We start from the raw sequence: 27,927 nt of genomic DNA, 5'->3' as shown, positions 1-27,927 counted from the left end.
ATACGACTTCAAACGTTAACACTTCTTATAACTCCTTGTAAATACTTACACTATGTGAGGTGTACAAGCCGTTCACCACTAACCTCGTAATCAACTATTATCGATTTCTGTCTCTTGGTTGCGGGGGTTACTTAACATCCGTCCACAATTGAAGAGCTCTACCATTCGGTACACAAGGTGTAAATTTTGTCTACATTTTCCTGCATTTACTTTTCTTACTGCAGAAAACACCAATATCTGCGAGTAATCTCGTACTGCTACTGATCATATTTCATAAATCATTTACACAGAACGTTAGAAATATATTCCAGTGTACGAGTATAAGCTCGTTTCTACTCAATTTTAAAAATTAAATTTCACGTAACTATTCGTGAAACAACTAGTGAACTCTGATGTTAGTTTCCTTACTGCATTGATTATCTTCAGTTACCACTACTATCCACTGTAAAGTTCTGTGTGTTCACAATGAATATCTGCGTGGAGTTTACATAGCTAAACTGATACTATACCAGCCACTGGCACTGCTTCTTCTGAATATACTTCCTTTCTCCATATCTGATATGACCAGTATTTTCAACATTAATAGGTGCTATGTGGTAAATTTATCAACTCTGAAGGGTTTTCTGGTTTTAACAACACCGCTTTCTGTATTTCAAAATTCTAGATAATATAGTTTAGTGATAAGAATTCCAATATTCCAAGATGATACAGTCCTCTTGTCTCTTCGGAACTAAGCACATTTTGGGATCAGCTCAGTCAGAAGTAATGTTACTGGAGTTGGAGATTTTTTCAAAGACTTCGTTATCATTTCAAGCACATAAGTAAGAATTAACTATCTATTACTGTTTGTTAACAGCCTCTCAGCTACACAAAAATCTTACAGACCACAAGGGCGTAAGGTTTAGCGGCGGTTGTCCACTTCAATAAATTTCTGCCGTCAGTATCAATCACCCTCTTATAATATCACTGATATTCATTCATCCGGAGTTTTAATCTCACTTTTGAACTTTTCTCTTATTTCTGTCTTTACTTGTTCTATAAATAGATTGAACGTTAGGAGTGAAAGACTGCGCCACAGTCTGATAGCTTTTGAAGCCAAGCACTTCATTCGTGGTTTACCAGTCTCATTGTTCCCTCTTGGTTCCTGCACACATTTTATACTGCACGTCTTATCTTATAGCTTACACCTATTTTTCTCAGAATTTCGAATGCCTTGCATGGTTTTACATTGTTCCTCTAGATCGACAGATTCTATAAACGGGTCATTTCTTAAACCTTGGTTCCGTTATCAAGAGCAACATCAGAAAAGCCTCTCTGGTGGCTTTATCTTTCTGAAAGCCAAACTGATCTTCACTTAACAGCTCTCGGAGTTTCTTTCATTGTGTACATTATTTTTGTCACCAAATTAAATGCATAAGACAATCAGTTGTTCTGCCATATATTGTATGTGTAGAGTCTTGTACCATGAGAAGCAACGGAAAGGATTATTTACGGCCATAATGGCTACTTATGTGAACTGTGAATGTGTGGGATAGTTATTTATTTCTAGTTTCTGCTACCAGTCCATTCTGTTAGATTAAACATAAAATAAAAAAGTGACTGGTAGCAGAAACTGGAAACAAATAATTAATGCAAAGGATGTTATTACGGGTGGCCGATATCCTCTTTCTACAACACAAATGCACGCGTGGATTAACAGGGTTCTTTACTTACATGAACAAGAAGCTACTTATCTTGAATAGAATCCATGTGTTGTGGTAAAGTTCTTCCGTGACACTTCTTTTGCAGATAGTATCGGTACCCTTGCTATTACAATTTTTTAGTCTCTCTGATAGTCTCGATCTGGTCGTTATGTCGTAACCTGCGATGTACACTGACACACGCCAAGTGGAATATTAAGTCAGTGAGCTAGTGCCTGAGTTGGTGAGCGACTGAGGGCCTCCGGTAAACCGCGGCAGTCTACATACTTGTGGGCGAGAGGGCGTTGGCGGCGTGTTGCTTGTGAGTCTTTCTCTGGCCTCTCTCTTGATAGGCGTGCTTGATCGAGGGCCTAGTATCGATCTTAACGCTGTATCTTTGCCGACCAGTGTGCTGGCGACAGCTTACGACGGTACGTTCCTCACCCCCAAAATGCGACATCGCTATCATGTAGGAAAGATGCGAATGACAACAGGGAGGGAAGCAGGATGTTGGACGTAGAGATGAGGCAGGAGCCGTTACTATGGAGGACAGGTCAGTTTCCTGAACGATTAAAGTACTCAGTAGTAAAGCCGCTTATAAAAGGGAGAAAGTGATAATGTAGACAATGTTTGACCTATTTCTATGCCACAGTGTTTGCTAAAGTTATTGAAAAGGCTGTGTATGTAAGGTTAATTGATCATTTTATATGACACGATTTGCTATGAAATGTACAGTTCGGCTATAGACGTCGTTTAACAACTGAAAATGCCATATTCTCTTCTCTGTGAGGTACTGGATGGGTTAAACAACAGGTTTCGAACACTAGGGATATTTTTTGCTTTAACTAAGGCATTTGATTGAGTTGATCACAAAATATTGCTCCATAAGTTGGACCATTACGGATTACGGGGAGTAGCTCACAATTGGTTCACCTGTTACTTTAGCAACAGACTGCAAAAGGTCATTATTGACAATGTTGAGAATGGCTGTGATCTGGGGTCTCAGTGAGGTACTATCAAGCAGAGGGCTTACAAAATTGGGATCAATGGTGGGGCCACTCCTTATTTTGATTCGCTTATTTCGTATGGTATTATATTTTAGGTAGCTCTTCCCATTCTAAAAGGATATTTTGGGATCAGAAACGGGCTCTTCGGGCAACGGGTGGTGTAGGTTCACGAACCTCTCGTCGAACCCTGTTCACGAGTCTGGGTATTTTGACATTGGCCTCTCAATATATATATTCCTTACTGTCATTAGCTTATCCCCCATAATAAGTAGCTTTCACTCAGTTAATACTCGGCAGAAATCCAACCTGCATTTGGTTCGGACTTCCTTAACTCTTGTGCAGAATAGTGTGCAGTATACTGCTGCATCCATTTTCAATAAGCTACCACTGGAATTCAAACATCTCAGCAGTAATCCACGCGCTTTCAAATCGAAACTGAAGAGTTTCCTCATGGCGCAATTCTTCTATTCTCTCGAAAAGTTCCTTGAAAAATTAAACTTATTCTTGTTGTATTGTCGATTGGTTCATAAACTTTTATTTTTATCTTTTATTTCATTTACGTTATAATTTGATGTACCGATACGTTCCATGACCTCAGAGATTTGCTCCTCAATTTGGTCCCACGGAACTTGACGTGTAAATGAAAGAAAAAAGTATACTCCCGACTGTACCCCACCATCTGGCTACCGAGGTGACAGGGACATCCTCCGGAAAACTGTTGCGATGGCACATGTCTAGGCCTGAGGGCATGTCCTGCGGTGATGACGGCGACGGCGGGGGGACGGCGGAGGTGGGGGCACATCGTCGATCCGCTCCTCCTGCGACGCCCTGGTGGCACAAGTGGGCGGCTGCGAAGGCCGCGTGCTCCTGTGAGGCCGTGAATCTGTGGGAAGCAGCAGAATCACTGAGGACGATGACACGCACGAACTTCGTTCCGGCGGTGGCGCTGCAAACCATCGGGACCTGCAGTCAACTAAATAAAAGAGCCAGTGCGTTCCTGGTTCACGCCTCTTTCACAGCGCCCACGCTTGCCGTATAGCCTGAAAAGAACAAGGTGGTACGGTGCAAAGTGATACTTGGGGACTACTGGTGGCGCCGGATGCTGCGGTGGGTGTAGCAAAGGTAGCAGCTTCCGATGGCGACGGCCATGCATAAGTTAAGATGGTGATGGACCGTTTCGTGGGTGGCAACAATAGGAGGCGAGAGCACCTGTTCCCGTGCGTGGGTGGTGCGAAGCTTGGCCATCCGTCATTTAAATGTGCGTACGAAGCGTTCTGCTTCTCTGTTGCACTGGGGGTGAAACGGAGCACTTGTTAGATGACGAATGCCATTTCGTTCGCAAAACTGTTCAAAATCACGTAAAGTAAACTGTGGCATGTTGTCCGACAAAAGTACTTCTGGCAAAACTTCTATGTAAAATATGGAAGACAACGTTTGAATGGTGCTACCTTATGTGGAGGAGTTCAATGCAAATGAGAACTTGCTACAACAGTCTACCACTATGAGCCAATGAGTGTTCGAAACTGGTTCTGCAAAGTCTTTGTGCACTCGTTGCCATGGCGATTAAGTCTTAGGTCAAGATGAAAACGTCTATGGCCAAGCTGATTGGTTTCCCGCACATGCGCGACACTGTGACGTCATATGTTCAATGTGGGCGTCCATGCCCTGCCAGGTACAGTGCCGCCATGCTGTTTAGTGTGAACAATTCTCACATGTCCTTGGTGGATCAGTCGCAACACATCCTTATGTAACACTTCCTGAATAAGCGAATGCGATTGTCCACCGTCATTTTGAACTAGAATCACACGCTGTTGAACTGAAAGGCTATGCCGGCGTGCAAAATATCGGCGGCGCACAACTGAGTTGTGAATAGTGTTCAATGAACGAGGCCAAGACTTGCGAATGTAACCAAACAAAATCTTGAGAACTGGGTCTGCTGCAGTGGCCTGTGCTATTTTTCTCTAGTGCAAGGCAAATTATTCCAGCAGTTCAGAGTCCTGCCCAGAAATTTGACAACGAGATGCGGCACATGCATCAAAATCAGAGTCTGGGCCAATGCCTTGCTTTGCCGTAGGTCTGTACGCAATTTCATACTGATACTGCGAAAGCAACAAAGCGAAAAGTTGCAGTTTACTACATCTACATTTACATGATTACAATTCACTTTTAAGTGCTTGGCAGAGGGTTCATCGAACCACAATCATTCCACTCCCGAACAGCGCGCGGGATAAACGAACACCTAAACCTTTCTGTTCGAGCTCTGATTTCTCTTATTTTATTTTTATGATCATTGCTACCTATGTAGGGTGGGCTCAACAAAATATTTTCGCATTCGGAAGAGAAAGTTGCTGACTGAAATTTCGTAAATAGATCTCGCCGCGACGAAAAAGGTCTTTGCTTTAATGACTTCCATCCCAAGTCGCGTATCATATCTGCCACACTCTCTCCCATATTACCTGATAATACAAAACGAGCTGCCCTTTTTTGCACCCTTTCGATGTCCTCCGTCAATCCCACCTGGTAAGGATCCCACACCACGCAGCAATATTCTAACAGAGGACGAACGAGTGTAGCGTAAGCTGTCTCTTTAGTGGACTTGTTGCATCTTCTAAGTGTCCGGCCAATGAAACGCAACCTTTGGCTCACCTCCCCCACAATATTATCTATGTGGTCTTTCCAACTGAAGTTGTTCGTAATTTTAACACCCAGGTATTTAGTTGAATTGACAGCCTTGAGAGTTGTACTATTTATTGAGTAATCGAATTCCAACGGATTTCTTTTGGAACTCATGTGGATCACCTCACACTTTTCGTTATTTAGCGTCAACTGCCACCTGCCACACCATACAGCAATCTTTTCTAAATCGCTTTGCAACTGATACTGGTCTTCGGATGACCTTACAAGACGGTAAATTACAGCATCAACTGCGAACAACAACACGCAGTGTGCGTAGAAACCGGCGTCGACGGATGAAATAAGGACTCCAAAGACTTGTGAACTCTCAGTAAATTGAACTTACTACCATACAAACAGTGATGGAATTTGGTCACATCATACACAATAACGAGAGCCTCTTCTTCAATTTGAGAGTAATTGCACTGAATTTGAGTTAACAACTTTGAAGCAAAAGCAATGTGTCTGTCTTGTGCACCGAGTCTGTGCAAAAGCACAGCCCCGATTCCGTAGGAAGAAGCGTCGACTTGCAAAACTATTGGCTTAGCAGGGTCAAAATGCACTAAACACCTCTCACTAAGGAAGGCATTTCTAAATTTATGAAATGTGTCTTGACAGTCTTTAATCAACACATTTTTGCGACGCAAGCACAATACCTAGTACTGGTTGCGGTTCACACACATTGCGAAGAACAGGCAGATCTGGTATTGTAAGCAAATGAAACTGGATGAGGTGTACACCCTGACTGTTTATCACATGACCTAAGTACTTTACTTCAATCTGAAAAAGTGACACTTTTCGAGACGACACTTGAGTCCTGCTTGTGATCACACTCGAAAAAGAGTAGACAAATTAGTAATGTGTTCCTATGTTGTGCGACCTGAGACGACAGTATCGTCAATGTAGTTTGAATAACATGCAGCAGTTCCAAATAACGTTGCAAAATTGCCGGTTGCGGAAGCACTGCCTAAGGGCAAACGCGAATACATAAAAGTCCTAAGTGTGTATTTACAACAAACGCTTTTTGTGATTCTTCAAATGAAAATGGTTCAAATGGCTCTGAGCGCTATGGGACTTAACACCTGAGGTCATAAGTCCCCTAGAACTTAGAACTACTCAAAACCTAACTAACATAAGGACATCACACACATCCATGCCCGAGGCAGGATTCGAACCTGCGACCGTAGCGGTCGCCTGGTTCCAGACTGTAGCGCCTAGAACCACTCGGTCACACCGGCCGGCTGTTTTTCTTCATCCAATGGAATTTGGAAGTAGGCATAACGCAAGCCTGTGTTAGAAAAGTAACGTCTTGCACCACGCCTGTCCATGAGTTCCTCAGGGCGAGGTAACGGATAAGTGTCAACTACTGTAGACTTTAAGTCAACACAAATGTGAATGTGACGAGGTTTAGACAACAAAATGAGAGCACTTGCCCATTGACTAGCTTAACTGGGAGCAATGACACCGTTATCTTGCAAGTCTTTCGATTCACTGGCTACTTTGTTTCTTAAAGCAATTGGAACTGGGCGGACCCGGAAAAACTTAGGTTGTGCATTGTCTTGCAATGTAAAATGCGCTACAAAGGTATTAGCTTTTCCTTCTGAATATAGATCAGGAAACTCTTTAACCAAGCAAACTACGCTGTCTTTTGGTGACACTAACATTGAAAGTTCATAGTCTTGAATGTTAAGTCCAAACAAGTCAAAGGCATCTAAACCAAATATGTTCTCACTGTAGAAAACACAGTCCTAGTAAGAAATTTGTAATTGGCAGGTCAATTACGCTGTCCAAGGACAGGAATTTCCTGTCCATTGTAAGCAGTCAGGTGCTTGCTAGATTTAGAAAAGCGTGGTGAGCTTGTACTTACGTGGAACGATGAAGCAAAGTTACTGAGGCACCTACGCCTAACTGAAAGTTCACACGACCCGGTCCGAATTTCGTAATGAGACAAATAGTTTGTTAAAATGTCGTTGCACAGCACTAGGCCGAGAAAGAGGCACAACCTTAATCTTACTTTTGTCAGAATATGTTTTAGGTTTTGAAAACATAGCGTTTACCGCATGTGCACGAGCCCGGTCTCCCTGGGAGCGAGCAAAATTGGCGTTTTCGTGCCGTTGAAACCAAACTCCTTTGACATGGCGTTGCATTACGTGGTGTGCATCCTTGTCTTTTATGGCGAGCAAAACATCCATGGCAAGACTTCACTAAATTCTAAGGAGTGTTTACATGTTGATGTGGCTGTCCGCACGACTGTGTACGCGCTCGTTGTTGTGGCTGCTTTGGGCGATCGCGAACAATGGGCGACTCGGCCCAACAAATCTGGGCCTGGTCAAACTGATCGGCCGCTATGACACCCTAATCTTATTGCCCTAAGTTTTGCAATACTTGCGAATGTGATGGATCAGAGTACTTTAAGATTTCTTCCCGTATTCTACCAAATGGGACACTGAATGTTATTGCATCTCGTATCATGAGATCACAGTAAAAGTTGCCACAACCACACTTCAGTTTAACTTCCTAGACATGCCCATTAGTTCTGTGTACCAGCTTTTCCTGAAAACGAGAGAACTGATATCTAGCTGCAGCTATTTGAGCTTGCTGGTCATAGTACTGAGTTAATGCAGCGGTTAATTTGTCACGGCTAAGTTTGTCGGGAGACGCTGTTGGGAAAAGTTTTTGTATTAATCTGAATACTGGGGACCCCGCAATATAAAGGAAGCATTTTAACTTTAGAGTACCTTTAACATGTTGAACTTAACAATGTACTTGGAACTGAGACAGGTATTCGAGCCATTCCTCCTCTGTGTCGTGAAAATTTCCATGTCGGTTGGCGGCACTTGATTGGTTGGTTGGTCGGTTGTGCTATCGATGCAGGTTGTGCAGCCAAAAGACGTTGTACCGTCGTCAGTAGGGTAGAAATTTGTTGGATCTGAAAATGAAAAGCTTGTGTTAGATCCACCACATTGGTCGTCTGCGGAAGTGGCATGTGGGCAGTGAGTGGAGGGGGCGGGGAATTCATAGTTTACACAAACACATTGTAGCAAAAAGCAAGTAAAGCCTCCGAAAAGAAAAATTTGATTACACTACGGGCCATTAAAATTGCTACACCAAGAAGAAATGCAGATGATAAACTGGTAATCATTGGACAAATATATTATACTAGAACTAACATGTGATTACATTTTCGCGCCATTTGGGTGCATAGATCTTGAGAAAACAGTACCCAGAACAACCACCTCTGGCCGTAATAACGGCCTTGATATGCCTGGGCATTGAGTCAAACAGAGCTTGAATGGCGTGTACAGGTATAGCTGCCCATGCAGCTTCAACACGATACCATAGTTCATCAAGAGTAGTGACTGGCGTATTTTGACGAGCCAGTTGCTCTGCCACCGTTGATGAGACGTTTTCAATTGGTGAGAGATCTGGAGTATGTGCTGGCCAGGGCAGCAGTCGAACATTTTCTGTATCCAGAAAGACCCGTACAGGACCTGCAATATGCGGTAGTGCATTATCCTGCTGAAATGTAAGGTTTCGCAGGGATCGAATGATGGGTAGAGCCACGGGTCGTAACACATCTGAAATGTAACGTCCGCTGTTCAAAGTGCCGTCAATGCGAACAAGAGGTGACCGAGACGTGTAACCAATGGCACCCCATACCGTCACGCTGGGTGATACGCCAGTATGGCGATGACGAATACACGCTTCCAATGTTCGTTCACCGCGATGTCGCCAGACACGGATGCGACCATCATGATGCTGTAAATAGAACCTGGATTCACCCGAAAAACTGACGTTTTGCGATTCGTGCAAGCAGGTTCGTCGTTGAGTGCACCATAGCAAGCGCTCCTGCCTGTGATGCAGCGTCAAGGGTAGCCGCAGCCATGGTCTTCGAGCTCATAGTCCATACTGCTGCAAACGTCGTCGAACTTTTCGTGCCGATAGTTGTTGTCTTGCAAACGTGCCCATCTGTTGACTCAGGGATCGAGACGTGGCTGCACCATCCGTTACAGCCATGCGGATAAGATGTCCTTCATCTCGACTGCTAGTGATACGATGCCATTGGGATCCAGCACGGCGTTCCGTATTAACCTCCTGAACCCACCGTCTCCATATTCTGCTAACAGTCATTGGATCTCGACCAACGCGAGCAGCAATGTCGCGATACGATAAACCGCATTCGCGATAGGCTACAATCCGGCCTTTATCAAAGTCGGAGACGCGATGGTACGTATTTCTCCTCCTTAGACGAGGGACCGCAACAACGTTTCACCAGGCAACGCAGGTCAACTGCTGTTTGTGTATGAGAAATCGGTTGGAAACTTCCCTCATATCACCACGTTGTAGGTGTCACCAACGGCGCCAACCTTGTGAAAAGCTAATCATTTGCGTATCACAGCATCTTCTTCCTATCGGTTAAATTTCGCGTCTGTAGCACGTCATCTTTGTGGTGTAGCACTTTAATGGCCAGTAGTGGATTTCCGTGGCTCCCATCCTGGAATACATGCAAGAGAACAACAAAACATAAGCGAAGGGGAACACGATCACTCCTGCAATCTAAAACACAAGAGAAGCAAGTAAAATCTTCGACCAGGTTGATTAACTTCTATTGCTACTGAACTATCGTCGTCGCCTCCGTATCATCCTCGTCGCCACAGTAGGGTCCTCGTCGCCACTGTAGAGTCTTATACCAAAGGAAGAATAGGAGATGATGTTGTTATGGGTGGCCGGTGTTCAACACACATGCACACTTGGATTAACAGGACTCTTTATTTACATTAACGAGAAGCTACTTAACTTCAATAGTCCATGTGTTGCGGTACAAGGGTTGGGTTGGTTGGGGGAAAAGACCAAACAGTGAGGTCATCGGTCTCATCGGATTAGGGAAGGATGGGGAAGGAAGCCGGCCGTGCCGTTTCAAAGGAACCATCCCGGTATTTGCCTGGAGCGATTTAGGGAAATCATGGAAGACCTAAATCAGAATGGCCGGACGCGGGATTGAACCGTCGACCTTCCGAATGCGAGTCCAGTGTGCTACCACTGCGCCACCTCGCTCGGTGTTGTGGTACAAGCTCCTCCATAATAGTTCTCTTGCAGACAATATCGATACTCTTGCTAATACACTCTTTACTCTTCCTGCTAGTCTCGATCTGGCCGCTATGCACTGTCACAGCCTGCAATATGCACTGATAGACGTCAAGTGGAATAGTGAGTCGAGTCAGTGTCCTAGTCACCGAGTTAGTGAGTGACTGAGGCCCTCCGGTCAGCTGAGGAGATCTAACTACTTGTGGTCGAGAGGACGTTGGTGGCATGTTGCTTCCGAGTCTGACTCTGGCATCTCTCGTTATTGCCACACTTGATCGGGCACGTACTATCAATCTTCGCGCTCTATCTTTTCCGACGGGTGTACTGGCGATAGCATACGGCAGCTCAGTATGCACGATACTTCTCCGAAATTCTATGATATGTCAACACTTTCATAAATTCCATAAATCAGTTTTAACAGTCATTTGCTTGCCACTTATCCCCCTTGATATTAGAAATTCGGATGGATATATATGTATATAAAGCCCTTCTACATTACCAGTTTGCAAATCAGGTAAAGCTCTGTTATATTCCAATATTGTGTCCCCCCAACTCAAGTCTTCCTTCTCGACTCTCATTTCTTCTCCAGTGACGCAACCAAACAAATGCTCCCTTTTGTTCAGTGTACTCTTTCAACTTATCTACTCTCAACTTTGTGTTTAGCAGTGGAATTCCCGTTGCACTCACAATGTTTCCATCCTTACTTTAAGCCAGTCGCGGTGGCCGAGCGGTTCTAGCCGCTTCATTCCGGAACCACGCGGCTGCTACGGTCCCAGGTTCGAATCCTGTCTCGGACATGGATGTGTGTGATGTCCTTAGGTTAGTTAGGTTTAAGTACACTCCTGGAAATGGAAAAAAGAACACATTGACACCGGTGTGTCAGACCCACCATACTTGCTCCGGACACTGCGAGAGGGCTGTACAAGCAATGATCACACGCACGGCACAGCGGACACACCAGGAACCGCGGTGTTGGCCGTCGAATGGCGCTAGCTGCGCAGCATTTGTGCACCGCCGCCGTCAGTGTCAGCCAGTTTGCCGTGGCATACGGAGCTCCATCGCAGTCTAACACTGGTAGCATGCCGCGACAGCGTGGACGTGAACCGTATGTGCAGTTGACGGACTTTGAGCGAGGGCGTATAGTGGGCATGCGGGAGGCCGGGTGGACGTACCGCCGAATTGCTCAACACGTGGGGCGTGAGGTCTCCACAGTACATCGATGTTGTCGCCAGTGGTCGGCGGAAGGTGCACGTGCCCGTCGACCTGGGACCGGACCGCAGCGACGCACGGATGCACGCCAAGACCGTAAGATCCTACGCAGTGCCGTAGGAGACCGCACCGCCACTTCCTAGCAAATAAGGGACACTGTTGCTCCTGGGGTATCGGCGAGGACCATTCGCAACCGTCTCCATGAAGCTGGGCTACGGTCCCGCACACCGTTAGGCCGTCTTCCACTCACGCCCCAACATCGTGCAGCCCGCCTCCAGTGGTGTCGCGACAGGCGTGAAAGGAGGGACGAATGGAGACGTGTCGTCTTCAGCGATGAGAGTCGCTTCTGCCTTGGTGCCAATGATGGTCGTATGCGTGTTTGGCGCCGTGCAGGTTAGCGCCACAATCAGGACTGCATACGACCGAGGCACACAAGGCTAACACCCGGCATCATGGTGTGGGGAGCGATCTCCTACACTGGCCGTACACCACTGGTGATCGTCGAGGGGACACTGAATAGTGCACGGTACATCCAAACCGTCATCGAACCCATCGTTCTACCATTCCTAGACCGGCAAGGGAACTTGCTGTTCCAACAGGACAATGCACGTCCGCATGTATCCCGTGCCACCCAACGTGCTCTAGAAGGTGTAAGTCAACTACCCTGGCCAGCAAGATCTCCGGATCTGTCCCCCATTGAGCATGTTTGGGACTGGATGAAGCGTCGTCTCACGCGGTCTGCACGTCCAGCACGAACGCTGGTCCAACTGAGGCGCCAGGTGGAAATGGCATGGCAAGCCGTTCCACAGGACTACATCCAGCATCTCTACGATCGTCTCCATGGGAGAATAGCAGCCTGCATTGCTGCGAAAGGTGGATATACACTGTACTAGTGTCGACATTGTGCATGCTCTGTTGCCTGTGTCTATGTGCCTGTGGTTCTGTCAGTGTGATCATGTGATGTATCTGACCCCAGGAATGTGTCAATAAAGTTTCCCCTTCCTGGGACAATGAATTCACGGTGTTCTTATTTCAATTTCCAGGAGTGTAGTTCTAAGTCTGGGGGACTGATGACCTCAGATGTTAAGTCCCATACTGCTTAGAGCCATTTTGAATGTTACTTTAATTTCACTAAAGAATATTTTGACAGTTCCATAATCTAAGTTAGATCTTCCGACGACCATTTCATTTTTCGGTTTCATCACATTTTTCCGCAGCTACTTCATTTTGGATTTCCGGCACATTCTATTTATTTCAGTCGTAAGTGGCTTTTGCCATATTCCCCTCTTTCCTTCTTTAGCTGACAGGCTCAAGTAGTTCTTCGCAATTACTTTTCTTGTACCTATGGTTGTAGTACAACTTACCTGACTGTTCTTTTTACTGAATTATGCTCCAAGACATACTTTACTATCATATATATGATACCGGAACCTCTATCTGTCAACAATGTAATCCAGCTGTAATTTTCCCACCTCTCCGAACCATTCCCAAATATATTTCCTCTCTCCCCCTGCGAAAGATTACTTCATTCTTGTCATTTGTATGGTCCAGTGAAGAGAACTTTTAATTGCTTTCACCAGAACTGACGGAGAACAAGGGAGCTATGCGGGAGCTCAACGCAAACTTCCAGAGGCTGTTGCCAGCTAGCATCCCCATTAAGAGGGAGGAACGCATCACCATTGCTCGAGACATCAAGAGGTTCTACTTTGAAAACCAGCCCCTGGAAGATTCAACCGTAGAAATGTATGCTGATGTAAGTGACAAGCTAATTAATATCGTTAATTTCTTCTGTTGTTTTCTTAGACATACTTCATGAATGTAAGTATTATTTTATTGCAGCGAAACACACTCAACATTTATCAGTGAAATTTTGGGAAAATTTGTAACAAAATGTTTTTGAATGAAATAACACAAGTCAAGTGTTCCACTATAGCCTAATGCAATGAAAGAGTGGAAGCGAAAACGTCTTAAAGACCATATTTGTCAACAATAAGTAGAATGTAAAAAGAGTTTCTCTCTGTACATGGCTGATTTGTACCCAAAAGATTGAGAATATTTACGCCACAGAACTATGCTGCACGCTGCATCAGAGAAAAAATAAGGAAACAAATTGGTAAATATACACTTCTTTAACAACATTCTAAGTGTCGCACCAGGAAACGGACTGGGTCTAAGCGCCAATAACGAAGTTTTTGCAAGCTGATTCTCCCAAAGAAAATAACAACAGTCATCTTATGTACTCGTATTTACACAATTATTGCCGTTACCAGTTTCGAACAAATATGTTTACCTTCATTACAATTCTTGTTGTTCATATTATCTGCCTGTTTTTTTCCAACGACTAACATAAACAACAACGATTTTAATGTAATGTGAACTGCCGCCTAAGGACAAACTGTCAGTTCGAAACTGTTAACGGCGATGGCTGTGTAAATGGCTGGTTGTCGTTTTATTCTTTGTAATAATCAGCTTATACCTGGCACACAGACACACTCTTAAAAATGTCAGTAGTTTTTGCCATTACTATTGAGGCACTACGTTACGTACGTGACAACACAAGTACAGAGATACAACATTAGAACAGAAATACAACATTAGGTTTTAGCTGGTAGAACTGAAATGAACAAAAATCACTTTCTTAAATTTTGGAACATCAGAGGAAACTATATTTGGGCCTAAAGACCATAATTCATCTACTAAAGCATGTTTGAAAGACTTTCTACTTGATTTGTCACCTGATGAAGGAACAAGCGACAAGTACCGAGAACAGAAAAACACCGAAAAAGGCACTTTGTGAAAAAATAGCACTCCAATTTCCATTCTTCATAACTAGTGGATGCTCGTCATCAATTATGTTCATTTTATTTTTTGTTCTTTACTTCCGCTCACTGCCTTCTCATCTGAAGACTTTGTTACATTTAGAATGTGCAGTTCTTTAAATATCTTACGTTTGTGTTTACGAGGGATCTTCTGAAAGGAAGTTACACATGTCGTCCCACGCTAACAGCTTTCGCAATAAAAATATCGGATTTTTAGGAGTGAATACATGCTCTGGGTTTGCTGTAGACACAGTACTGCTGCGGTACGGATAACACGAGCATCACAGTGTGTCATTTACGTGCTCAGTAATGGCACTCGATAACGACTCCATAGCATTTACATCAGGTGAATTTTGAAGCCTAGGCATCAATGTGAGTTCACCCTAATGCCACTGTATCATGGTTTTGGCTCCGAGGCACGGACAATTACACTGCCGTAAGATGACGTGGCTGTCGGGGAACACATCAAAATCAAAGGCACGTAGATGGTCCGCAGCTGTCAGCGTGACTTCGATTACCATAATAGATACCACGCAAGCCTAGGAGAATGTCTCCCACAGCATAATACTGCTCCCACCAGGCTGCGTTCATGCCGCGCTACTCGTTTCGAGCCATTGCTCACCTCGCTGGCGGCGTTTGTGGAGACTTGACGATCAATCTAGTGTAGAAAATTTGATTAACCCGGATAGTCGAAGCGTTTCCACTGATCGACCGTCGAATCCCGATGGCTCCGTGCCCGCTGCAGTCGTAACTGACAATGTCGTTGGGTCAACATGGAAACACGTAAGGGTAGTCTTCACCGGAGTTCCACGTTCAACGAAGTACGATGAAAAGTGTGCTCCGAAACACTTGTGCGTGCACAAGCACTGTGCTCGTTCGGCAGGGATGCCACAGATGAGCACCTAACCCACTTTACAGAGCAGGCAAGCTTCCGAACTCCACGTTCCGTGAAGAGTGGAGAACATCAAACCATTGAGAGATTAGTGGTGGTTTCACTGTCATTTGAACTCTTTCCGTAAATGCTAATGAAAGTAGCACTTGAATATTCCACCAGCTTCGCTTTTTTCGAGATAATCGTTTAGAGGCTCTGCGTAATAATAATCTTCTCGTTGTCAATGAAGCTTATCTCAATGGATTTACCCATTTTCAGCCCATATCTTCGCTGTCCGTGTCTGTTCCGCTTACATACTCGTGTTACCTAGTCACGTGCCCGCAATGCCACGAGGCGCCACCCAACGTCGCGATGGGCAGTGGTCGTAATGTTTTGCGTCAGTGTATGTACCTGTGTATGTAGGTATGTAGAAAGGTAAAACTAAACGACTGGACCGATTTCAACCAGTCTTGGTATACACAGCCCGTTGTGTCAGTCAAGAATTGCTATGGGGGGAAGAACCACCTTCGTTTTTATAGCTCAAGAAGTATGACGTATACAACGAGATGCGTGAAAAACTGCCGCAACATGCATGACGTTTAAATTTATTACTTTTGTGCTACTAACTGTACTCGCAATGAACTTAGAAGACGCTATTCACATATTCCACTAAATGCACCTAATAAATTATGTCATAAAGCCTAGCATGTTTCAGAAGATATGACGTCATAAACAGTGAGATGCATGAAAAAATACCGCATTCTGCATGTCGGTTAAATCTATTACTTCGTTGCTACTAACTCTATTCACGACACATTTTACAGGCAGTATTCCCATACGCCGCTGAATGCACCTACATAATTATATCGTTGTAGGACGCACAGATCTCAGGATACGACGTCATCAGCACTGAACAACTTGAAAAACTGCCGCATCATTCATGACGTTTAAATTTATGACTTCTTTGCTACAATCTCAAGTAGCAATATATTTTGCAGACAGTATCCAAATATGCCACTGAATGTACCTACACAGATCTATTGTTTTATGACACGTAGTTCAAGAGGTATGTCTTCATAAACCCTGAGATGCATGAAAAATGATGCATCATGCATTTACAATTATTCTTTACTACTGAGACAACGTGCTGTCGAGGCAACGTAAAGAAATCCTTGACAGCTGACAGCGTTCTTGACAGGTATCAACTGTTAAGCGCAAACAGTTGCAGGTGAAAAAGATAGCGATCCTTAGAGCTATAAAGAGGCGTGGCCATAGGGACATTTACAAAATCACAATGTAGACCAGTGAAGAATCTGTGACCAGTGTAAAGAAAAAGTCCGGGTTACTGTATTTATACATGTGTATATTACACTTATTTTTTTGTAAGACTGTTTCATAATTGTAAAGGGTGTTTTCAAGAATAAAAGTGAATGAAATTTTCTCGATATTACACCAAAAACACAATGCTTTTTTTTGTTTTAGTTTCTAATACGAAATTGACAAAAAGAATACCGAGTTAGTGCCGGGTTTGTCAGCTCGTATGTTATAAAGTTTTCATTTAGAAGACAAATTTGCAAAAATTGCTAGATGTACACAGAATAGAAAAATAGCAGCTGATAGGGCTTCTCTCAAGGCTTCTACTACAGGGTATAGGTGCTCAGTACGTGCACCGATTTTGATGCGACTAACTAAGGGGTTGAAAAATAAGTTCTGTTCGAAGGCCTTTCAGTCCAGAACTGGTATGCCAGTCAAGCCAAATTGTTGTGAGCATTGAGGCAAACATTCCAAGACGCACCAGATGGAAGATTCCCGTTTGGTAAAACAACGTGTCCTGCTGCGTGAAGAAGTCCGTACCTGCCTGCCGCACTCCCCGGTCCGAAAGGAATCCACGAATAGTCGAGCCTACAAACGTCTTCTTTAGGGGATCAAAGCTGATGATCTCATGGTGGGAAGAGGGCTCATCAGGACTCTATGGCACGTGCTCGAGTGTCTCTCACTTCAGTTGGCTTAACTTCTGCTTTACGACATTTGTGATATGGTGATGTTAGTTACCATGAAGCAGCACCATCCCTTGGCGCAACATTCCACAACGGTGGCTTCCGACAGACATGCTACCCCATACACATTCTTCATTTTGAGATGCATGTCTAACGATGTTTTCTCTTCGGCAGATAAAAAGAGTAACAGCGTATTGATCACGTTGGGACGCATTTGGTAATAATGTCGCCAAAGTTGACGTATCCACAATTACCGCAGTCACGTCGGGAAGAGAAGAATGCATCACTAATCCCTTGCTTCCATGTCGGTGCTTATACGCCTGCATCGGAGTCGTGCTACGTTACATGCACGACGCAACAACGTCGTCAAAACGATACTTTTCGTGCGCCCATTATACACAACTGGTCATTAAAATTGCTACACAACGAAGATGACGTGCTACAGACGCGAAATTTAACCGATAGGAAGAAGATGCTGTGATACGCAAATGATTAGCTTTTCAGAGCATTCACACAAGGTTGGCGCCGGTGGCGACACCTACAACATCCTGACCTGAGGAGAGTTTCCAACCGATTTCTCACACACAAACAGCAGTTGACCGGCGTTGCCTGGTCAAACGTTGTTGTGATGCCTCGTCTAAGGAGGAGAAAGGCGTACCATCACGTTTCCGACATTGATAAAGATCGGATTGTAGTCTATCGCGATTGCGGTTTATCGAATCGCGGCACTGCTGCTCGCGTTGGTCGAGATCCAATGTTAGAATAGTATGGAATCGGTGGGTTCAGGAGGGTTATACGGAACACCGTACTGGATCCCACGGCCTCTTTTCACTATCTGTCCAGATGACAGGCATCTTATCCGCATGGCTGTAACGGATCGTGCAGCCACGTCTCGATCCCTGAGTCAGCAGATGGGGACGTTTGCTGGACAACAACCTTCTGCACGAACAGTTCGACGACGTTTGCAGCAGCATGGACTATCAGCTCGGAGACCATGGCTGCGGTTACACTTGACGCTGCATCACAGACAGGAGCGCTAGCGATTGTGTACTCAACGACGCCGACCGGAGTGGCCGAGCGGTTCTAGGCGCTACAGTCTGGAGCCGCGCGACCGCTACGGTCGCACGTACGAATGCTGCCTCGGGCATGGATATTTGTGATGTCCTTAGGTTAGTTAGGTTTAAGTAGTTCTAAGTTCTAGGGGACTGATGACCACAGCAGTTAAGTCCCATAGTGCTCAGAGCCATTTTTTGTGTACTCAACGACGAACCTGGGTGCACGAATCGCTAAACGTAATTTTTTCGGATGAATATAGGTTCTGTTTACAGCATCATGATGTTCGCATCCGTGTTTGGCGACATCGCGGTGAACACACATTGGAAGCATGTATTCGTCATCGCCATACTGGCGGTATCACCCGGAGTGATGGTATGGGGTTCCATTGGTTACACGTCTCGGTCACCTCTTGTTCGCATTGACGGCACCTTGAACAGTGGACGTTACATTTAAGATGTGTTACGACCCGTAGCTCTACCCTTCATTCGATCCCTGGGAAACCCTACATTTCAGGAGGATAATGCACGACCGCATGTTGCAGGTCCTGATCGGGCCTTTCTGGATGCACATTCTCCAGATCACTCACCAATTGAAAACTTGTGGTCAATGGTGGCCGAGCAACTGGCTCGTCACAATACCCCAGTCACTACTCTTGATGAACTGTGGTATCGTGTTGAAGCTGCATGGGCCGCTGTACCTGTACACGCCATCCAAGCTCTGTTTGACTCAATGCCCAGGCGTATCAAGGCCGTTATTACGGCCAGAAGTGGTTGCTCTGGGTACTGATTTCTCTGGATCTATGCACCGAAATTGCTTGAAAATGTAATCACATGTCAGTTCTAGTATAATATATGTGTCCAATGCATCTGCATTTCTTCTTGGTGCAGCAATTTTATGGCCAGCAGTGTACATACGTCCAGATTATTCAAGTCACAGCTACGACAAGCCGTAATGCAAACAGCTTTGCAAATCTGTACACCGAGTTGCCTATCTGCATGAGCTCACTGGTTCGATACGACAACACAGAGCGGATGATTTGTCTAAATACATGAAATGTATTCGCAATTGTGAATGTAGGGAGTCGTCAGCCATATAACGACATGACGACGGAATAAGAAACCGGATCCCCCGCTTATAACGAGCAGTCGCCTTAACATAGCACGACTCACGACCTGACCGAATTCCCATATGTCGTCAACCAGGCGTCCACAGGGTGTACTACTACATCCATTACCTATATTCCCCTACAAGGGAGACATTTTACTTGAAAGGAAATAGCTGTGTTTTACTACGCAGTTACCGAAGTAACACTTGATTTCTGGTTTCCATCTAAAGTTTATTTTTATCCTGCACACCAACAAATATCAGAGATTTTAGAGGCTACCACCCGCAGTTTACTGTTTTCCTCGACGCCTGTAAAACCTCCGATGTTTTTCGGTGTACGGAGTAGGATGAACTGATGATGGAAAGCCGTGTCCGAAACCGTCATGCACCAAAGCAATAGAGCATCACATTTATATCAGACGAGGCCTCTCTACGCAGTACCTAGCTCCCTACTCTCCACTGGCGATCGTGACAGTCGCGATCACTAAATAACAAACAACACTGGCAGACGCTCCGCCTACGGTCCGTCAGCGTACAGTCATGTTTTCTGCCTAAGAGGTGGCCTAGTAGACGGCAAAACTCTAGCGCCGGGCGGGAATATCGGTGTGACTACACACACAGCACATCACTGTTAGGCCGATAAAAGCCACGCACAGCCACAGACGTCGCTACAAATTCTGACTGCACAGGGAAAGCCTGGCCGACGTCAAGCGGCTTGTAAAGTTTGCTGCGATGTGCGCCAGGGCGAGATCATTTCGCTCTACATGACCGCTTTGAAAGCGTCGTAGTCTCCCTCTGCTGACGACCTGTGTATCTGCCTTTTGGAAAAAAAGAAAAGTATTTGATATTTACACAAGGAAGGATAATACTACGAAAGTTCGTGTCCACCTCAGAGACTAATCAACTTCCACGTAAACAGTCCGAAGAAATAACCAGAGTGAGAGAGAGGCCAAAATTCACAGCCAGGTTTAGCGAAACATGTTGTTAGTGATTGCGTTAAGTGACGTATGGCACGATCCGAACAGTTCACGCTCCTCCGGATTATCAGTGTGACGTCACTGGTTCTGATATGGCCGTCTTCCGATGTAGTCTCATATTGGTGCAGCGTGTAGCAGCGACGAAATTAGGCCTTTGATTCCGCTGTCCGAAGCGATACAGTTAAACAAGAACATAAAAAATGAAACAGCAAACAATTACATACATATTTCGCTTTTCGTCAACAACAGGAAGTTTTCTAGCGTATCTCATTTGCATCGTTACTCACACCCAAAACTACGAACAACTGGTATTCGTAACATCAACAATTGCAGGGTAGTTGATTGTGGGTTTCTATCGACAGTTTCAGGACTGAAGCATTTACGTATTACGTGGAGTACTAACACGGGCATGTATTGAATCCATAGTATTGGGCCATCAGTTTTCTGCTTGTTTTATTTCGGACCGCCACGATTTTCTCTCTTGCTTCAACTTCTTTGTTTGGGGTGTCCTTACACTTGTCCTGCCATCCAATCCCTTCCTTTTATCCGTCTATTTCCATTTCCTTTTTGTCGCTTTTTCTGCGTAGAACCTCCTCACGTCTTATCTTAAGAGTTCAATCATTTCTCGCCATCCTTTCATAGCACCTCATCTGGAATGCTTCGATTCCCTCCTTTCCGATTTGCCACATGGTACGCACTACTGGCATAAGGATGCCTGGGAGTGGAAAGCCCGGGAAAAATAAGGATTCAACACCATTGGTATCAAGATTTTTGTAAACACTCCTCAGGAGAAAAGTAACTGTAAGAATGATCTTGACATGAAGGAAAAAAACCGTCCAATTAGGTAAAACAATTGCAGAACAATTAGATAATTGATAAAACTATCTCTTTAAAGATTCTGAAGGGATTAGATACAAAACTGAAGAATGCCACAAACAGTGTGTTATAACAACTATAACGTGACAGGAAAACAGTCTTCAAAACAGGCAGCCAATAAACACCTATAGAATGTGTGTAACCAAAAGACAACAAATAATTCAGTTTTACCTAAATGAAGGAAGAACAATGGGGCGAACGGCCCTAAAATTGCTTAGAGCATGCCCGATACGCTGCCCCTTCTCTAAGCAACCTCTGGGTACACGCCCCAAGGCACAGCATACAATGGTAGCCTCATGAACAGAGGAGTAACTTTTAAGCAAAACGAGTGAAAATCTTAAGTCATCAGATTACACGCAGATACCGTAGTCAAAACAATTGTGGTAAGCCGTTAACAGATAAAAAGGCAATTGGCCAAGGGAGCACCCCCACTTATACCTGTTTGTAAAGATTTTCTGCTGCCAACTGAGATTCAGCTTCAAATCACGTCTCGAGGTAGAAACGGTAAACACCTAACCGTCGCACGGGACGGAAAACATAGGTGGAAGGGAGACGCAAACGATTGGATGGTGAAGGTCACCTACATTAAGCACATGCTTTGCTTGAAAGAATAACCCTCCAAAGTACATTCAACAAGATTTGCTTCTTCCTTCTACCTTATTTGTGGGCAAGTTAGTTTTAAATGCTGATAATGGATCATCTACGACTTCCTTATCGATCTCCACTTGTGTCATCAGATAGTTTCTCCCCGTCGTAAAAGCCTCCAATGTACTCTTTCCATCTATCCTGTATCTCCTCTGCTTCAAAACCTAGATTCTTAATATCTCTTAATGATGACGGACTGGCCATTAAAATTCATCGAAGTCTGATTTTACTTTTATTTGCTGATTTTGTCCTTTCCACGCCCATATACCTTTCGAATTTTTCGCACTTTTGCAGTAACCAATTAGTTTCGTTCCTACGAGACTTATATAGCAGCTTTACTTCATTTTCATGAATATTTGTGTGCACCTTCTTTCGTCGATCCGTTGAAGAATTTCTTCAGTTAGCAAAGATTTCTTCCAATTACTTTCTAGTACCTACATTTGCCTGTCTACCTTCTGTGATTTCTCTTCAAAGGGGATGTCCATTCTTGTTCAGCTTACTTGCCATCTGTGGTGTTCATTACAAAATTATCTGTGGACTGAGATAGCTTCTAATGCACCTCACCATGCCTCAGTACTTCAGTAGACATATCACTTCTTTACATATCGGTTGTTCGTCTCCAATCACTACAATTCCGGTGCACACTTCATTACTGGTATAATAGGGCTTTTTAGATGCTAAGTAGTGCAACTGGCGTAAAGAGTGCTTTCTCTTTTTCTCTGCAAAAAAGTGAGAAGTAGATTAAAGCTAATTTGTTTATGTAAATGAAATTCTTTATGTTCCGCAGCCAGTACTAACTCATTTTTTATGCAAATTTTGCTGGATAGTCCTACAATTATAGATCTCGATGTCGAAAGCGTCTAAAAAGACATTTCAGTAAAATCGTTTATCTCTATATATTTCTTCCAAGTATATATTATGTGTGCTACGTAGCGTATAAAATACTGCCTCAATTAAGAAACTTCAACGTCCGTTTCATTGAGTGGGACGCGACTCATAGGAATTCGACACATTCACTATCAGCACTTCGCAGTAATGTTTCACGACCCTCTTCCGAGCCATTGTTTTATTTGGTTTAGCCTATATAAAAAAAAACCAACACTTTTTCGAAATATATTGTAGTGAATGTAGTATCAGTAAATAGCGTTTTTAGCCATAATGAGAGAATGATGCTATTATTCTGCAAATAGTACTTATGTAGGCCGTTGATCAATCTCAGTCTGAGGACTTTTCCCTTGTTACAGCTGCGCGGCGACCTGGTTTTCGTATACCCCGCCCTTGTGGCAGCACGAGTGCAGTCTGCAGTCGCCGGGGCACAACCGGTGTATTTCTACCAGTTTGACGTCGTCACGAATCTTAACATGTTAAAGAAGGTCTTCACCAAAGAAGATATTGCCGGTAAGTACGTAATTCTTAATCGAAATATAAGGGGCTATCTAAAAGTTTCCATTCGAAGACCGTACATGCAGAAGTGGTATGCTGATCTGGAAAAATCTCCGTGAGTTTCTGAGGCAATTCTGCTACCGACACACCAGCCTGAAGATACGCGTTCGGTAAAACATGTCCGACTTCCTGAAGAAGTCCATATACCTGCTGCACATAGTTCTCCGATAGAATCGTCGATCCTTCAGGGCCTTTTTAAAGGACCCAGGACGTTATAATCACATTGGGAATTATCAGGACTGTCAGGGGGTGGGGGGCTCGTCTCAAGTGTAAAGAATGGGGCTGGCTTCCCAGATCGACCAACATCTTTTGTCGAATCGCGTCCGGCACAGAACCACAATGGTGGTTTTCGACAGACATGAAGCCCCCATTCTTCATTCTCCAATCAATGTCTATCGGTGTTTGTCATTCGGCAACCAAGAAAAGAATAGCAGCACGTTGGTTCCGTTCCGACACATCTGCTTATAGCCTCACCACAGTTCATGCTTCCTCATTTACCACACGCACGTCCCAAAGACATGAATGCCAAATTAATCCGCTGCTTTCATTTCAGTGCTTATATACCGACATTGGATTGCGCTACGTTGCATATGGAATGCAGCAACGCCCTCATATGGAAACTTTTTGATAGCTTATTAAAGAAAAGGTATAAGGATATAGTATCAAATCGGGAGGAACCACATTTAATTTTTTAAGAAAATATGTAACATACAGTGTAACATACCCTGCAGTGATAATCGGTTGTATTTATAGGGGCCTCTCATGGCGATGACATCCCCTATTTCTTCTCCGGAGAAATGTTTAAAGACATACCTAAAGGACCGGAAACGGTGGAAGGAAAAGCAATAGCGCGTATGACCCGCATGTGGACTAACTTCGCCACTAAGGGGTAAGTACTGCAGTTGAATAATAATGTCTGTCGTTCGAAGCTGTAGATATGACTCTTTTTCATAAACTCTTCTTGCGCCATGACAAGGTTTTTAGTTTTGAATAAACCGTTGACATAAGAACAGAAATAAGTGTAACGATGATATGTAAACTCATCAGACAAAATATTTTTTACCCCGTTAAAAGAGCACACTGGTAATTTTCGAGCGCCCTCGATGATGCAGAACTATTTCTGTTCGGTCATGTGACCCTGCACTACAGACGTAAGTCATGGCAGTGCAGTGGTTCGCTTGTGCCAGTTAGTTGTTCGGGAACTGAGCAGTGAGATCGTTCAAAGTGAAGACGTGACAGGAAGGCAGAAACAACCTGTCGAGCCCTGACCTTCCATGACCATACCGTGAATAAGGTTGCCCAATTTGTCAGTGTATCACCTTGGACTATCTAACGTACGAGGATGGTTTGATAAGTCGGTTTAATTACTATGAAATAATAGAACATTTTTGTTGCGCCTTCATGGTTGGTAAGGTTGATTATTCTATGGATCATATCAAGAATTTCAACAGTGTTCAGTGAAAAGTTGATTGCTAATAGCCGTCTGAATTGGCCAGTGTGTTGACTGCGATTAAAGATGGTGAAAATCGAGTTTCGTGCTGGTATTAAACATTTTCATTTGAAGGGTTAATCTGCCGTACAAATAAAGACTTAATTGGATGAAATTCACACGGACTCTGCGCTATCACAGCAGACCATTCAATTTTGGATTAATGAATTTGGACGTGGTCGGACAAGCACCGAAGACGAAGCATGCTCCGGCCAGTAGACAATTGTAGTCACCACAAGGAAAACCGTTGACAAAATCGGTGATATGTTAATACAAGTCCATCGAATAAAATTGCTGAGACCGTAGACAACGCAACTGAACAAGTGAATCATATCCTCCGCGGAGAATCGAATATGAAAAAAATGTGTGCAAGCTGACTGTCGCGATTGCTCATAGACGATCAAAAGCGGGTCTGGCAAACATTTCAACACAATACCTGACGACGCTTAATCGCAATCCGCAAGACTCTTTGCGCCAAATTGTGATTGTTGGTAAAACCTAGATCCGTAATTACTCACAAGAGTCAAAACGACAGTCGAAACAATGGACAAAGACTGATGAAAGTTGATAGAAGCAGGCAAAGACCATTTCATCATCTGGTAAAGTGATTGCCACTGTTTTTTCTAGGATTCCTAAGGAATAATTTTATAGATTACATGGAAAATGGCAGAACGGTAACTGGGCCCTATTATGTTTCATTGTTGGATCGACCGAAACTTGCATGGGCTGAAAATAGACCACAGTTAGTACACAAAAAGTGCTATTTTTCCAGGATAATGCACCATCCCAGACATCAGTGATAACAGGAACGCAAGTGCATGGATTGTGTTCTGAATTAGTTCCTCATCCACCCTATTCAGTAGACCACCAAGTGACTTCTTCCCGTTCCCTATATTGAAAGTAACCGAGCGAGGTGGCGCAATGGTTATCATTCAGGCCTCGCATTCGGGACAACGGTTCAAACCCGCATCCGGCCTTCCAGATTTAGATTTTTCGTAATTTCTTCAGGAAATTGCCGGAATGGTTCCTTTGAAGGGGTACGGCCGAACTCCTTCCAGATCCTTGACACAATCGGAGCTTGTGCTTCGCATGTAGTGGCCCCGATATTGACGTGACATTAAAATCAATCTTCCTTCCTTTCTGTACTTTGACTAGCCGGAAATAAGTTTTCATCAAATCATTGACAGTTGCAGTCAATGGGTATTTCTTGCAGTATATGAGTATTTTGCAGAGTTTGACACAATCTGTATATCTTATAGGATGAACAATCTGGAGGGTCGCTGGACCATGTGTATATCCCTCGAAGGAGACTATATCGAAAACTAAAATGAATTGTTTACGAAACAAACTTTTTTCCAGACTTATCAAATCACCCTCGTTCTACTAGTAGTCATGTAACACATTGTAAGACCAGCGGTTTTATAAATGTCGTAACTGACTTACACCAGAGAGATGTGCTACGACCTACTACTGACTGTCGGTTTGTAAACCGACAGTAATTGCCGCTGTCAGTGAATCCGGTCCATATCAACCAGTTGTCGAACAATCATTGCGAACGAGACTGCATGGAATGGAAACTTGGAGTCGAGTGCCTCGCAACCGACCAGTGCCCTCAGCGGCCACTGCTCTCATTAGCGTCACAAAATGTTCAAATGTGTGTGAAATTTTATGGGACTTAATATAAGCGTCACACCACCTTGTTTTATTTAAATGCATATTTGTTTATCTGTACGTCGTAACATTATGATTACCATTTCACAGGAATCCCACACCAGACCCTGAAGATCCCATTTTGTCTGTGACATGGACTCCATTCAAGAAAGACAATCTCTCCTACTTGAACATGACAAAGGATGGGCTGAGCGTCGAGAAGGACCTCATCAAGGAAAGGATGGATTTCTGGGACAAGCTCTACAGACTGAGAGCATGATTGCGCTCAAGACAAGCACCATGAAAAATGCTGCTATGCATTGCAGTGCTATTCCGTAGACTCAGAAGTAAACTGATTTATGTAGTCCTGTAACAGATCCATTTGCGTATGCTGCAATCAATAAACGGAATTCCATTTGAGGAAGTCTCAAGACAGTAAAAAAAAAACTCTGAATCTGACAAAACCAGAAAACTATTTCAGATCATTTATTGGAAACATTGTCCACGCTGAATAAGGTTTACCTCCTCACTAATGTTCTCTCACTCACACCTTCAGAAAGAATATCTTCAAAATTGTTACATCCTTTTTATGAATAAGAGTAGTACACAAGTTAAACCGATCTGTAGCAGTGATGTTTAAACAGTACAACATGACCTTTTCTTTTGAGTCATCTGTCTTCTGACTGTTTTGATGCGTTCCACAACGAATTCCTCTCCTGTACCATCCTCTTCATCGCAGAATAGCACTTGCAACCTATGTGCCCAATTATTTACTGGAGGTATTCCAGTCTCCGTCTTACATTCGGTAGATCATGTAATTCTACTTAACTTTCACTCAGGATAGCAATGTCATCAGTGAATCGTATCATTGATATCCTTTCACCTTGAATTTCAGTTGCACTCCTGAACCTTTCTTTTATTTCCAGCACTGCTTCTTCCGTATTCAGATTGAACAGTAGGGACGAAAGAGTACATCCTTGTCTTACATCCCTTTTAATCTGAGAACTTCGTTCTTGGTCGTCCACTCTTACACTCCTGGAAATTGAAATAAGAACACCGTGAATTCATTGTCCCAGGAAGGGGAAACTTTATTGACACATTCCTGGGGTCAGATACATCACATGATCACACTGACAGAACCACAGGCACATAGACACAGGCAACAGAGCATGCACAATGTCGGCACTAGTACAGTGTATATCCACCTTTCGCAGCAATGCAGGCTGCTGTTCTCCCATGGAGACGATCGTAGAGATGCTGGATGTAGTCCTGTGGAACGGCTTGCCATGCCATTTCCACCTGGCGCCTCAGTTGGACCAGCGTTCGTGCTGGACGTGCAGACCGCGT

The 27,927-nt window shown here is 44.0% G+C and overlaps 1 protein-coding gene across 1 annotated transcript in view; it reads left to right on the top strand.

Annotated features, from left to right (window-relative positions):
• The window catches only part of LOC124775525 (juvenile hormone esterase-like), a 156,194-nt gene extending 129,334 nt beyond the window's left edge, over positions 1–26,860 (top strand). Inside the window, exons 7-10 of the mRNA XM_047250357.1 lie at positions 13,234–13,406; positions 23,243–23,396; positions 24,195–24,330; positions 26,692–26,860. Coding sequence (XP_047106313.1) covers positions 13,234–13,406; positions 23,243–23,396; positions 24,195–24,330; positions 26,692–26,860 — 632 coding nt within the window. The remainder of the gene's footprint in view (positions 1–13,233; positions 13,407–23,242; positions 23,397–24,194; positions 24,331–26,691) is intronic.
• The last annotated feature ends 1,067 nt before the right edge of the window (positions 26,861–27,927 follow it).

This window comes from Schistocerca piceifrons, chromosome 2 (genome assembly GCF_021461385.2).
Source record: "Schistocerca piceifrons isolate TAMUIC-IGC-003096 chromosome 2, iqSchPice1.1, whole genome shotgun sequence".
NCBI classification, from domain to species: Eukaryota; Metazoa; Arthropoda; class Insecta; order Orthoptera; family Acrididae; genus Schistocerca; species Schistocerca piceifrons.
The sequence above is the reverse complement of the archived record's forward strand: the minus strand, read 5'-3'. Positions and strand labels throughout refer to the sequence as shown.